We start from the raw sequence: 15,000 nt of genomic DNA on the forward strand, positions 1-15,000 counted from the left end.
AATATGTGTTCACCAGTGGCCATGGGCGATTCATAAATACCTCTGAGCAAGAGCATGTCTGTGTGCTTCAATGCAGCATATGTAAACACAAGAGTACGTCTGTGTGCTTCAATGCTCTCTCTTCGACTGATGGGGTTTAACAGAATCAGTAAAAAGGCTTGAACAGAATGTGTAAAAAGACTTGAACAGAATGTGTAAAAAGACTTAAGACTTGAACAGAATCAGTATTAAGACTTGAACAGAATGAGTAAAAAGACTTAAGACTTGAACAGAATGAGTAAAAAGACTTGAACAGAATGAGTAAAAAGACTTAAGACTTGAACAGAATGAGTAAAAAGACTTGAACAGAATGAGTAAAAAGGCTTGAACAGAATGTGTAAAAAGACTTAAGACTTGAACAGAATCAGTATTAAGACTTGAACAGAATCAGTATTAAGACTTGAACAGAATGAGTAAAAAGGCTTGAACAGAATGAGTAAAAAGGCTTGAACAGAATGAGTAAAAAGACTTGAACAGAATGAGTAAAAAGACTTGAACAGAATGAGTAAAAAGACTTGAACAGAATGAGTAAAAAGACTTGAACAGAATGAGTAAAAAGGCTTGAACAGAATGTGTAAAAAGACTTGAACAGAATGAGTAAAAAGGCTTGAACAGAATGAGTAAAAAGGCTTGAACAGAATGAGTAAAAAGACTTGAACAGAATGTGTAAAAAGATTTGAACAGAATGTGTAAAAAGACTTGAACAGAATGAGTAAAAAGGCTTGAACAGAATGAGTAAAAAGGCTTGAACAGAATGAGTAAAAAGACTTGAACAGAATGAGTAAAAAGACTTGAACAGAATGAGTAAAAAGACTTGAACAGAATGTGTAAAAAGACTTGAACAGAATGAGTAAAAAGACTTAAGACTTGAACAGAATGAGTAAAAAGACTTGAACAGAATGAGTAAAAAGACTTGAACAGAATGAGTAAAAAGGCTTGAACAGAATGAGTAAAAAGGCTTGAACAGAATGAGTAAAAAGACTTGAACAGAATGAGTAAAAAGACTTGAACAGAATGTGTAAAAAGGCTTGAACAGAATGAGTAAAAAGACTTGAACAGAATGTGTAAAAAGGCTTGAACAGAATGAGTAAAAAGACTTGAACAGAATGAGTAAAAAGACTTGAACAGAATGAGTAAAAAGACTTGAACAGAATGTGTAAAAAGGCTTGAACAGAATGAGTAAAAAGACTTGAACAGAATGTGTAAAAAGGCTTGAACAGAATGAGTAAAAAGACTTGAACAGAATGAGTAAAAAGGCTTGAACAGAATGAGTAAAAAGGCTTGAACAGAATGAGTAAAAAGACTTGAACAGAATGAGTAAAAAGACTTGAACAGAATGAGTAAAAAGGCTTGAACAGAATGAGTAAAAAGACTTGAACAGAATGTGTAAAAAGACTTAAACAGAATGAGTAAAAAGGCTTGAACAGAATGAGTAAAAAGACTTGAACAGAATGAGTAAAAAGGCTTGAACAGAATGAGTAAATGACTTGAACAGAATGAGTAAATGACTTGAACAGAATGAGTAAAAAGACTTGAACAGAATGAGTAAAAAGACTTGAACAGAATGAGTAAAAAGGCTTGAACAGAATGAGTAAATGACTTGAACAGAATGAGTAAATGACTTGAACAGAATGAGTAAAAAGACTTGAACAGAATGAGTAAAAAGATTTGAACAGAATGTGTAAAAAGACTTGAACAGAATGAGTAAAAAGACTTGAACAGAATGAGTAAAAAGACTTGAACAGAATGAGTAAAAAGACTTGAACAGAATGAGTAAAAAGACTTGAACAGAATGAGTAAAAAGACTTAAGACTTGAACAGAATGAGTAAAAAGGCTTGAACAGAATGAGTAAAAAGGCTTGAACAGAATGAGTAAAAAAACTTGAACAGAATGAGTAAAAAGGCTTGAACAGAATGAGTAAAAAGACTTGAACAGAATGTGTAAAAAGACTTGAACAGAATGTGTAAAAAGACTTGAACAGAATGTGTAAAAAGACTTGAACAGAATGAGTAAAAAGACTTGAACAGAATGAGTAAAAAGGCTTGAACAGAATGAGTAAAAAGACTTGAACAGAATGAGTAAAAAGGCTTGAACAGAATGAGTAAAAAGACTTGAACAGAATGAGTAAAAAGGCTTGAACAGAATGAGTAAAAAGACTTGGAACAGAATGAGTAAAAAGGCTTGAACAGAATGAGTAAAAAGACTTGAACAGAATGAGTAAAAAGACTTGAACAGAATGAGTAAAAAGGCTTGAACAGAATGAGTAAAAAGACTTGAACAGAATGAGTAAAAAGACTTGAACAGAATGAGTAAAAAGACTTGAACAGAATGAGTAAAAAGGCTTGAACAGAATGAGTAAAAAGACTTGAACAGAATGAGTAAAAAGACTTGAACAGAATGAGTAAAAAGGCTTGAACAGAATGAGTAAAAAGACTTGAACAGAATGAGTAAAAAGACTTGAACAGAATGAGTAAAAAGACTTGAACAGAATGAGTAAAAAGACTTGAACAGAATGAGTAAAAAGACTTGAACAGAATGAGTAAAAAGACTTGAACAGAATGAGTAAAAAGGCTTGAACAGAATGTGTAAAAAGACTTAAGACTTGAACAGAATGAGTAAAAAGACTTGAACAGAATGAGTAAAAAGGCCTAACAGAATGTGTAAAAAGACTTAAGACTTGAACAGAATGAGTAAAAAGGCTTGAACAGAATGAGTAAAAAGGCTTGAACAGAATGAGTAAAAAGGCTTGAACAGAATGTGTAAAAAGACTTGAACAGAATGAGTAAAAAGGCTTGAACAGAATGAGTAAAAAGACTTGAACAGAATGAGTAAAAAGACTTGAACAGAATGAGTAAAAAGACTTGAACAGAATGAGTAAAAAGACTTGAACAGAATGAGTAAAAAGACTTGAACAGAATGAGTAAAAAGACTTAAGACTTGAACAGAATGAGTAAAAAGACTTGAACAGAATGAGTAAAAAGACTTGAACAGAATGAGTAAAAAGACTTGAACAGAATGAGTAAAAAGACTTGAACAGAATGAGTAAAAAGACTTGAACAGAATGAGTAAAAAGACTTAAGACTTGAACAGAATGAGTAAAAAGGCTTGAACAGAATGAGTAAAAAGACTTGAACAGAATGAGTAAAAAGACTTGAACAGAATGAGTAAAAAGACTTAAGACTTGAACAGAATGAGTAAAAAGGCTTGAACAGAATGAGTAAAAAGACTTGAACAGAATGAGTAAAAAGACTTGAACAGAATGAGTAAAAAGACTTGAACAGAATGAGTAAAAAGACTTGAACAGAATGAGTAAAAAGACTTGAACAGAATGAGTAAAAAGACTTGAACAGAATGAGTAAAAAGACTTGAACAGAATGAGTAAAAAGACTTGGCGTCTGCTAAGGAACACTGCTGTTTTGGAACATCATATCCTCCAAATGTCCATTTTAGCCAACTTATTGATATTCCTTTTTTTTTAGGATTTCCCCTCACACTGTTTCCTTTATAATGGTGTTTTTTTTAGGGTTTCCTCGTGTTGCAGTGTGTGTGTGTGTGTGTGTGTGATCTCCAGACCAGATGTCCTGTGATATTTGAGTCTGTGGTGTTGCAAAATTAAACTTTCTGTCGGTTCTTGTTACTCATGGTTGATTTTGAGGTATGTGTTTTTGGATCCGTGTCTGATTGACGCCAGAGTGGAAATCACAGGGAGGGCATGTTCTGTTCCCCAGGAGGGAGGGAACTATGCATAGACGTACTGATCCTCTCGTGTGTGTGTGTGTGTGTGTGTGTGTGTGTGTGTGTGTGTGTGTGTGTGTGTGTGTGTGTGTGTGTGTGTGTGTGTGTGTGTGTGTGTGTGTGTGTGTGTGTGAGTACTGATCCTCTCGTGTGTGTGTGTGGGTGTGGGTGTGGGTGTGGGTGTGGGTGTGGGTGTGTGTGTGTGTGTGTGTGAGTGAGTGTGAGTACTGATCCGCTCGTAAAAATAACATCGCAGCCAGGAAGGAATAAGGAAGGAAGGAGTTCTTGGGAACCTAAGATGTGTAGTGTGACCTTCATTTCCTCTGCTACTTTACAACCTGGCTGATGACCCTAAGACGTGTGTGTGTGTGTGTGTGCTTGTGTGTGTGGGTGTGTGTGTTTGTGTGTGTGGGTGTGTGTGTGGGTGTGTGTGTGTGTTTTCACTGAAGACCCTTAGTTCTTGGGAACCTAAGATGTGTAGAAGTACAGTACTTCTACAGTACTCAGTTACTGATCCGCTCATGAAAATAACATCGCAGCCAGGAAGGAATGAGTACTCGGGAACATAAGATTTGCAGCTGGATTCCTGCTATGAAGTATGATTCATAATGATGGTAAATGCATTTCATGAACAGCTACCACACGAGCTGTGTGTGTGTGTGTGTGTGTGTGTGTGTGTGTGTGTGTGTGTGTGTGTGTGGGGGGTGTGTTCTAATGTTTGAATAATAATGATGGTAAATGCAGTTCATGAATGGACAGCTACCACACGAGCTACAGGACTACTGAATGGATTATTGGCTAATGAAGGCACACTTTTTATGCACATGTGATGGAGCTCTTGCTAATGCTGTGATGAGAAGAGAGGTGTGTGTGTGTGTCTGTGGTTGTGTGTGTGGTTGTGTGTTCGTGTGTGTGTGTGTGTGTGTGTGTGTCTGTGGTTGTGTGTGTGTGTCTGTGGTTGTGTGTGTGGTTGTGTGTTTGTGTGTGTGTGTGTGTGTGTGTGTGTGTGTGTGTGCGTGTTTGTGTGTGCTCCCTGAGTGACCTCAGCACCGGGCCTGATGTGTGAAACTTAGATCTTATCTACGTGATATTTATGAGCGTCATCATGAAGAAAGCTCCGAATTCAACTCCCTCCACGGGGGTCAGGGTTGGTGAAGGTTCCCCTGTGGTGTGATCTTCAACTTCTTTTCATCTCCTGTTTCTTTCTTTCTTTACTCATTGTGGGACGTACTGGTGTGTGTGTGTATGTGTGTGTGTGTGTGTGTGTGTGTGTGTGTGTGTGTGTGTGTGTGTGTGTGTGTGTGATATTGCGAAGATTTAATCTGTACAACATTCCCACACACTGGCTTTTTACACAGGCCCAAACCATGAGAGATCAACTCAGTGAAACTTTGGGATTGTTCAACCTGGGCTGTATTTATAAGTCCAAACTGTTACTAAGTAAGGGATAATGTATTGTCCGGAGGTCATTCTACAAAAATAATTCCCGACGGGGCGAACAACACCCGACGCGCAGCGGAGGGTGTTGTTTTGTACCGAAGGGAATTATTTTTGTAGAATGACCGACGGACAATACATTATCCCGCTTATTATACGGGTACTTGCCAAAAACGATAGAAGACATTCCTCCAACATATCTCTTTTTAATGATTTAGGTGCCGTTTCATGTGTCCCGTTTAGAAATAAATAGTTCTTCAAGCAAATAGAACTTTGAAGTTTCAGGTGTTGCATAGCAACCCATTACTTGCTGACTTCAAATTACTCTCTACTGTTGCGTTAAAATGACTGGACTTCTGGCGGAATGATATGAAAGATGTGAATTAGAAGTACAAAACCCGTTGCCAATGACAGCGGTTATCTTTCGCAGAGGTCTGTTAGCAGGAATTAATGTATGGGTATGACGTAGGGATGGCCCATTCAAATCAACGGTACTTTTTGGAACATTCTGAAGAGCCGTATAATAAGGACAGTTAAGGATTGAAATTGGTCCAGTATCGCTAAAGACGGCAACAACATAACGCCTTTACAAAGTAAAGCGCTTTCTTTCACCACTAAAAAAGGTTTGTGAATGTGATTTATAAGGGCCCGACAAATGAAAAGGACCCTTACAGAGATACACCTGTGTCTGGTTACCTCAATAACTGTAAAGAAACTGTAGAAAATGACTGTTGTGTTAAGCCGATGTTAGCATTTCTTATATTTTACTAGACAGTGACACCACTCACTTTAGGGTCATTATATGCCATTCAATTCAATTCAATTCAATTCAATTCAATTCAATTCAATTCAATTCAATTCAATTCAATTCAATTCAATTCAATTAAACCCAATTAAATTCAATTGTATTTATATCAAATAAAAATTGGCTTCTTTTTACCACCTTCTTGTACAGTTTTAAGGATAGCTCTCAAGATTGTGGATTCTACACCTGACCCCATTCCAGTCACTGATTTTCAGGGTGATGGCTGGACTGTGGTGGCATCTCACCCTCAGCAGTGAACCTCTTGCTCGGATGGTTGGTTTGGGAGAGAACCCTTTCTAGATCTTTCTACAAGGCATCTGGGTGCTGGGATGGTCGGTTTGGGAGAGATAACCCTTTCTAGACTTTTCTACAAGGCATCTGGGTGCTGGGATGGTTGGTTTGGGAGAGATAACCCTTTCTAGACCTTTCTACAAGGCATCTGGGTGCTGGGATGGAACTTCCACTTTCTTATTATTGATCCAGTGGTGCTCAGTTGACAGTTGGACATCAAAACACTTTATTTTCTTGGAGTCTTTTCCTCATTTACGAATTGGAATCACCTTGTCTCTTTGACCTTCATTTCCTCTGTTACTTTACAACCTGGCGTGTGTGTCTGTGTCTGTGTGTCTGGGTGTGTGTGTGTCTGTTTGTCTGTGTGTGTTTGTGTGTGTGGGTGTGTGTGTTTGTTTGTGTGTGTGGGTGTGTGTGTGTGTGTGTGTGTGGGTGGGTGTGTGTGTGCTTGTGTGTGTGATTTTCACTGAAGACCCTTAGACGTGTGTGTGTCTCTGCCTGTGTGTGTGTGTGTGTGTGTGTGTGTGTGTGATTTGCACTGATGACCCTTAGACGTGTGTCTGTGTGTGTGCTTGAGTATGTGTGTGTCTTGTTGTGTGTGTGTGTGATTTTCACTAATGACTCCTAGACGTGTGTGTGATTTGTATACAATTTTACGTATGCCTTTGTAAATATGTACACGAGACTGGAACCACAAAATGTTTAATGTATGAGTATAATGTGTGTGTTACAATGACGTTCCTAATGTGTGTGTGTGTGTGTGTGTGTGTGTGTGTGTGTGTGTGTGTGTGTGTGTGTGTACATACAGGGTTTGCAGATTGGCACGCGTGAGTTGGAGGAGATGGGGGCTCAGTTGTGTGTGGCCCTTCTCCGCCTGCACAGACTCACCTCTCCCCTGGAGCTGCACACACACTCACACACACACACTCAAATGCTGGAGGTGGAGAACGAGCTCATCGAGACGCAACGCTGCAGCGTCACTACCAGGTAACACACTTACAACTACACACACTCTTTTAACACTAACAACTACACACACTCTTTTAACACTTACACCTACTTCACACACTCTTTTAACACAAAACATCTTTTGACACTTACACCTACACACTCTTTTAACACTTACACCTACACACTCTTTTAACACTTACACACCTACACACACTCTTTTAACACTTACACCTACACACTCTTTTAGCACTTACACCTACTTCACATACTCTTTTAACACTCACACCTACTTCACATACTCTTTTAACACATACACACCTACACACACTCTTTTAACACTTACACCTACTTCACATACTCTTTTAACACATACACACCTACACACACTCTTTTAACACTTACACACCTACACACACTCTTTTAACACTTACACCTACACACTCTTTTAGCACCTACACCTACACACACTCTTTTAACACTTACACACCTACACACACTCTTTTAACACTTACACACCTACACGCACTCTTTTAACACTTACACCTACTTCACTCACTCTTTTAACACTTATACCTACACACTCTTTTAACACTTACACCTACTTCACATACTCTTTTAACACATACACCTACTTCACATACTCTTTTAACACATACACACCTACACACACTCTTTTAACACTTACACACCTACACACACTCTTTTAACACTTACACCTACACACTCTTTTAGCACTTACACCTACACACACTCTTTTAACACTTACACACCTACACACACTCTTTTAACACTTACACCTACTTCACTCACTCTTTTAAAAGATACATTTTCACACACTCTTTTAACACACACACAACTTCACACACTTGTTTAACACATACACACCTACAGACACTCTTTTAACACACACACAATTTCACACACTTTTTCAACACATACACGCCTACACACCTTTAACACATGAAGCATTCACATACACAACTTCATGTACGTCACTAACAGACCCCACATACAGGGTAAACTACCAGTAAATAATCATTTAAAAATCATATAAAAATTAGTGTGTGTGTGTGTGTGTATATATGTATGTATATATGTGTTTTGAATAAGGTGGCATAAGGATGCATAAGATGTTTCTTGACAGCAAAAAGGATGTGTGTCCAGTTAAGCTACAAATATCCAGAATATCGATAATTACAAGCTTTGTATCTGTTGGTGTATCAATCCATCGATAGATAATATCTAGCTGTGTATCTGTTGGTGTATCAATCTATCGATAGATAATATGTAGCTATTGATCTTTATATTCATATTCAAATAACATGTTGCTCAGGCGCCCACGCGAGTGCCAGCCTTTCCATGTACCTCTGTTTGTCTCATGTCTTTTCCTAAATGTCCCTCTGGATAAATGAAATATCCATCTATCTATCGATATATCGATGTATCGATCTATCGATCTATCAATCGATCGATCTAGCTATCAATAGATAATATATAGCTATTGATCTATTGCACTATCAATCTATCTGTCCTTCTTTCCATCCCTCCATCCCTGCATCTGGGTGTGTCTGTTAGTCTCTGCCTTTCATTTTTATTTGTCTAGTAATCCCTGGGCATACAGCAGACACACACACACACACACACACACACACACACACACACACACACACACATATATACATATATACATACTACAATCATGATATCACAGTCTCAGAAGCTTCTGGAACTTTAATCTCTTTCCCCCTCAATCTCTGTCTGTGTCCGTGTGTGTGTGTGTGTGTGTGTGTGTGTGTGTGACTGTAAATCATATCACACACACTCTTGCATAAACTCTTGTCTAATGGACAGTAATGGTGGAGTGTTCAGCCTCTCAGGGATCTTAACACTTCACTCAAGAAAACCACTCTGGTCTATTCTCTCCTCATTATGTCGGTAATCACCCACATATACACACTCACAAGCATACACACACACACATACACACACACACGCACGCACACTCATACTCATAATCCACTTTCAGTCTCTTTAACAGGCAGGGGGGGGGGGGATCATGTTACGGCACTGACCGCACCATTAAAGCATTAAAAGGCTCAAAAGCGTCTGGGCCTCCCACCCCCGCACCTCCCCTCACCCCCCCCCCCCTGACCCCCCCCTCACCACATACACACACCACAACACACACCACAACACAGACCACTTAAACCACTTAACCAGCAGCCATAAAAACCTCATCAGCTCTCCCTCTCCCCTGCCACTGAGAAGGATGGTGGTGGTGGTGGAAGGATGGAAAGAAACGGTGTAGAGGGAGAAGAAGAAAACAGTGTGTGTGTGTGTGTGTGTGTGTGTGTGTAGAGGGAGAAGAAAACAGGCAGAAAGGAAGGGAGTGATGAAGGATAGATCCAGGAAGGAGAGTGGAGAAGATAGAGATAGGGACACAACCACACACACACCACAACAACACACCACATAACCACACCACCACACACACCACACACACACACCACACACACACACCACACGCACACCACAACAACACACCACATAACCACACCACCACACACACACACACCACACCAACACACCTCCTTAAATACCCACCAGGTTTAAACATCCCAGGAGTTAAGAAGCACAAGTTAAATATACTCAAAAACGGACGACACTCTCCCACACCCGCCCCATCACAAAGAAAACAACTGGGTGCGTTCAGATTGGGCAATAAGAGTCAAACGGCGAGGTTTCTTTGAACCTTTATATTTGAACATTTGTTTTTGTAAACATTTCAAATTGTTCCATTTAAATGGTAACCAGAGTCCATGTTTGTTCGCCATTTGCCTTCGTTTGCTGTTGTGAACGTGCCCCGATCATTTGCCCTCATCACAAGCATAATAATACAGAAGATGGGTCCAGGACCAATCAGAATGTGTGTTACTACCAGGGGTAATGTAGTGTAATTGCATCAGGACCAGTGTTAAAGCAGCACAACCAAGAAATTTCTAATTGTTAGAAGATGCTAGCGGCGAAACCTGTTGAAATTTGCTTACTTTGACACTATGACAAATTAGTGAGTCAACAACTTTCCTAACAGAGTTAAACATCAAGCAAGTGCAACACAAAACAAAGCAAGACGGCAAATAAGTTACTTACTAGTCCGGCAGAGAGTAGCACTCGAGCGACTTCCAGAAACTTACATAGCGAAGTAACATACCTACGGACCCTGGTATGTCAATGGCACAGAGGCCATTCTCCATATTAAACGTCATTGTAGTGCCCCCAATTTTTTTAAGCTGTTATTTTAAGGTTAAATTGCTAATCCTAACCCTAACCCTAAAGTACAATTGCTACATACTGTTATTTTAATACGCATGAGTGGATTTAAAACATGAGTATATTTGAACAGAGCTGTGAGCAGGAGCAGTGCAGTCAAGCGTTACTAAATGTGTCTAGCATGTCCAAGCGAAAGCAGTCATCAACATGCCAAGACTGTTGATGACTGTTGGAGACATGCCAAGTGTTGATGACATGACGAGCAGTCTTATTAGGAGTGATGGTGTTGATCTCATAAACCCAGGTGTTAATAGTTTTATTAGGAGTGATGGTGTTGATCTTATAAACCCAGGTGTGAATAGTTTTATTAGGAGTGTTCATTTCATGAGCTGAAAGTGTTGTAACATGAGCCGGAGAGGCGAAGAGGCAACAGACCGTCAACGGTTCCTGTGGATGAAAAACTAAAAGTAGACTATGGGTGCGCCCGCGAAACACAAGGAAACAACCCAGAGATTCAGTTTGGAGAACAGGAGAGGGCAGTTAGCGGTCTAGCTAAATATGCTCGCTTTTTTCAATAACTGTTTTTCATGCGAAAAACCTAATTGCTGGTAGCTCAGTAGTCTAGGAAGCCATGAGTCTTGCTTTGAAAAGCACACTTACTCTTCCCACGGTCAGCGGATCCTTTGTGTAAGGTTTCTGGACATCTCCCCAACCTCAGCCAAATCTGCTTCTTCACCACGCCTTTGAAATCTTGATTCTTAATGTTGGGGCCCAACATTGTCTGTCGTAACTCATACATCATAGCATTAGAGGCAAAGATTAGCTAAACTTGACTCCACAGATGTTGTTTGGTAACCTGATATATACATATTTCAATATGAAAATCTATAATCTAATTTAATCTAAATCGATAGCTACATTGGTATAATTCCATTTTCATTACTCAAAGCTATTCATAGCTTGAATGACTGATACCACCTGAATGTAAACTCAGCTTTGTTTACATCAAAATAACATAGTTACATAGTAGACACTTAGGATCTGTGGTGTGTGACATGTAGTGTTGACATTTTATGACATGAATTTTATTAGTTTATTATATAGAGTATTTTTAAATTTAGTCTCACATGAAGATTTTTTTAAGATGGCTGAAATGCTCTGACTTCTCCTCCTGTTGACTGATGGCTAGCCCCATTTCATTTAGTCATTTAGCAGACGCTTTTATCCAAAACGACTTAAAAGGATGTATACACATTTTAAATTTGTACACTGATGGTACACTGCGCATCAGGAGCAATTAGGGGTTCAGTGTCTTGCTCAAGGACACTTCGACAGGGAATCGAACTACGTCCTTCTGATTACTAAACGACTTTTAGTTTAGATTACCTCCTGTACCACTGTAGCCCCACCACGTACGTGTTAGCGGAACTAGCAACCTTCGTTTACTAAACGACTTCTCTACCTCCTGTGCCACTGTAGCCCCACCACGTACGTGTTAGCGGAACTAGCCACCTTTGTTTACTAAACGACTTCTCTACCTCCTGTGCCACTGTAGCCCCACCACGTACGTGTTAGCGGAACTAGCCACCTTTGTTTACTAAACGACTTCTCTACCTCCTGTACCACTGTAGCCCCACAACGTACGTGTTAGCGGAACTAGCAACCTTTGTTTACTAAACGACTTCTCTACCTCCTGTGCCACTGTAGCCCCACAACGTACGTGTTAGCGGAGGACGAGCCGGCGCTGGAGGAGGAGGAGGTGGACTACAGCGCCGAGAGCGACACGGACCACGACCCTCAGGACCCCGCCGAGCCGCTGTCCGACTCCGAGCTCAACGACAAGGACCCGCTCAGCTGAGCGTCCCCGTCAACCCCCGACCACCACCACCCCAGCATTAACACGTAGACACCCAGACTTACCAAACCAAACCCTCAGCTGCACAGCCTGCCCAGCCCTGCATACCTGCACACCATTTAGTATTGACACCCAGTAGCACCTGTTATACCTGAACAACTCACCTCACCTTACTGCTCAGCCTTGCTGGAACACCCAGCCTCATGTGAGATACCTGAACATCCAGGCTTATCTAGGTACCTGAACAACCTGAGCACCTGTGTTACTTGAACACTGCTGTCTCTCACCTGGTCTCAACTGACCACTATTGCCTCACCTGAACACCTGAATGGTCCTGTTCAGTATGACAGGAAAGAACACAAACTTAACTATGAGATAACAGCATTACGAACACACACACACACGCGCGCACACACACACACGCACGCGCGCACACAAACACATGTACTCTTAGAGTATAATGGTATGCATTTGAAAGACGGCACATTAGACCTGCTGCAGAATTACACAAAGAGAACATGTTTTTACAGGCACCACACACACACACACACACACACACACACACACACACACACACACACACGAACTACACAGAACATGAATGTACTATAAAGCCTTTCACTATCCTGTAAAGCCTATCTATGTATACTCATGCACTAAGCCAGGTCAGCAGGTCACTCCTGCCAGTGTTGCTCCTGCTGGGTGTGTCACTTCAGATGAGTGTTTTTGTGAACACAGCACACACACACACATACCTATAGTACTTTCTGTCTCCGCACCTGTCTTTGGGAGGATGATCTCATTGGTGGAATGAGGTCTCCATGGAGATGACATGCCCACAGAGATGTTGTTGCTGTGGAGACGATGTTCCATTGGGAAAGGATCTTTTTTTTTTGTTTTTTTTTTGTGTGTGTCTGTTTGTTTGTTTTAGCTGTAGATATGTTTGGGTTATTGTACAGTAGTGCATGACTTCTGAATGTTGCCTTTCTTAATTTATTTCTTTTATTGATTTTTGTGATAAAGCCCTGTGTCATGAAGTACAGTGTGTGTGAGTGTGTGAGTCTGACTGGGAGTGAGTTAGCACATGTGTTTGTGTGAATGATCCGTTGGAAGTGCCCAAATATTTGAGTGGAGAGAAATACACAAAGCAAAAAAAAAAACTAAACAAAACAACAAAAAAACCGTGATGTTAGCTTTGATGGCGCTATGTTACATGTGAAAGATTTCAGTGGAATTATGGGAAATAAAAAGGCTGGAGATTGCCTGGCCACTGCTCAGCCGCTTCAGGTCCTCCTTGTCTCACTTACACACACACACACACACACACGCACACACACACACACGCACACACACACGCACGCACACACACGCACGCACACACACACACGCACACACACACACACACACACACACACACACACACACACACACACACACACACACACACACACACACACACACACACACACACACACACACACACACACACACACACACACACACACACACACACACACACACACACACACACACACACACACACTTCCTATTCCTGTTTCTCTCACGTCTCACGTCTCCTCTCTCTGTGTCTCACTTCACTCCCTATTCCTGTTTCTCTCACGTCTCCTCTCTCTGTGTGTCTCACTCTCTCTACCTCATTGACCCAATGCCACTGAGTAGATTTGACCCCTTAAAGCCATCAATTGAAAGACATATAAGGATAGCCAGACCTGATACTGTTACTTCAGATCTATCGAGTCCTCGTTGTGGCTGGTGTTGTGTCCTACAATAAAACCTGCTGAGTTCAGGTTCATAACGATGACACTGCAGAGAAAAAACCTGCCCTATCGAACAGGGCTTGACTGATCTACAGGTGACTATTACAGATTTACTGCACCTGATTTAGCTCGTTAGACTATTCCGGGATATTCAGTTTGTTAAGACGGACATGGAAGTAGTTGAATCTGACCATGATTTGGTAAACAAAACGTAATTGCTTGCACTTAAAACATCTTCAGGAGTGTTGACATTTACTTGGGGAAACCTTACAAACAAAACTAAACAAAAACCAGTTGACTGACAGCATTTAAGCTTTTCACTGTGGTAAAACTCGTAGCTGTTTTCTTCATCCCAAACTGGTCTGTCTCTGTAGACCTCAGCCAGCAGGAGAGTCTTCACAAAACACCCTAGCTGTCCCTCTATCTCTCTCTCTCGCTCTCTCTCTCTCACACACACCCACACACACACACACACACACACACACACACACACACACACACACACACACACACAGATACAGACACAGACACACACACACACACACACACACACACACAGACACAGACAGACACACGCACACGCACACGCACACAACACGCACACACACACACACACACACACACACAGCAGAGTCTTCACATAACACCCTAGCTGTCAGCTGTGCTGCTGTTGGATCTGAAGGCCTAAAGGGAAGTTCATACTGCTCTGATTACACGGAGTCGGACACAGGGAACGGTTTAAACCGCTCTCTCCGAGTCTCTCCGAGGAGTGGCTGTCGTGTGCCTTTCTAATTTTTTAAGTCCCGTACGAAAGCCTCTCCAAAGTTTGCTCAGGGAG

The 15,000-nt window shown here is 40.9% G+C and overlaps 1 protein-coding gene across 5 annotated transcripts in view; it reads left to right on the plus strand.

Annotated features, from left to right (window-relative positions):
* agtpbp1 (ATP/GTP binding carboxypeptidase 1) overlaps window positions 1-13,657 on the plus strand; it is a 46,069-nt gene extending 32,412 nt beyond the window's left edge. For all 5 annotated transcript variants that reach the window (XM_080852875.1, XM_080852874.1, XM_080852873.1 and 2 more), the window contains 2 exons: window positions 7,117-7,295; window positions 12,237-13,657. In XM_080852875.1, the coding sequence (XP_080709001.1) occupies window positions 7,117-7,295; window positions 12,237-12,387 (330 nt within the window). In that variant the 3' untranslated portion in view covers window positions 12,388-13,657. The remainder of the gene's footprint in view (window positions 1-7,116; window positions 7,296-12,236) is intronic.
* Window positions 13,658-15,000: the final 1,343 nt, after the last annotated feature.

This window comes from Sprattus sprattus (genome assembly GCF_963457725.1).
Source record: "Sprattus sprattus genome assembly, chromosome: 15".
NCBI classification, from domain to species: domain Eukaryota; kingdom Metazoa; phylum Chordata; class Actinopteri; order Clupeiformes; family Clupeidae; genus Sprattus; species Sprattus sprattus.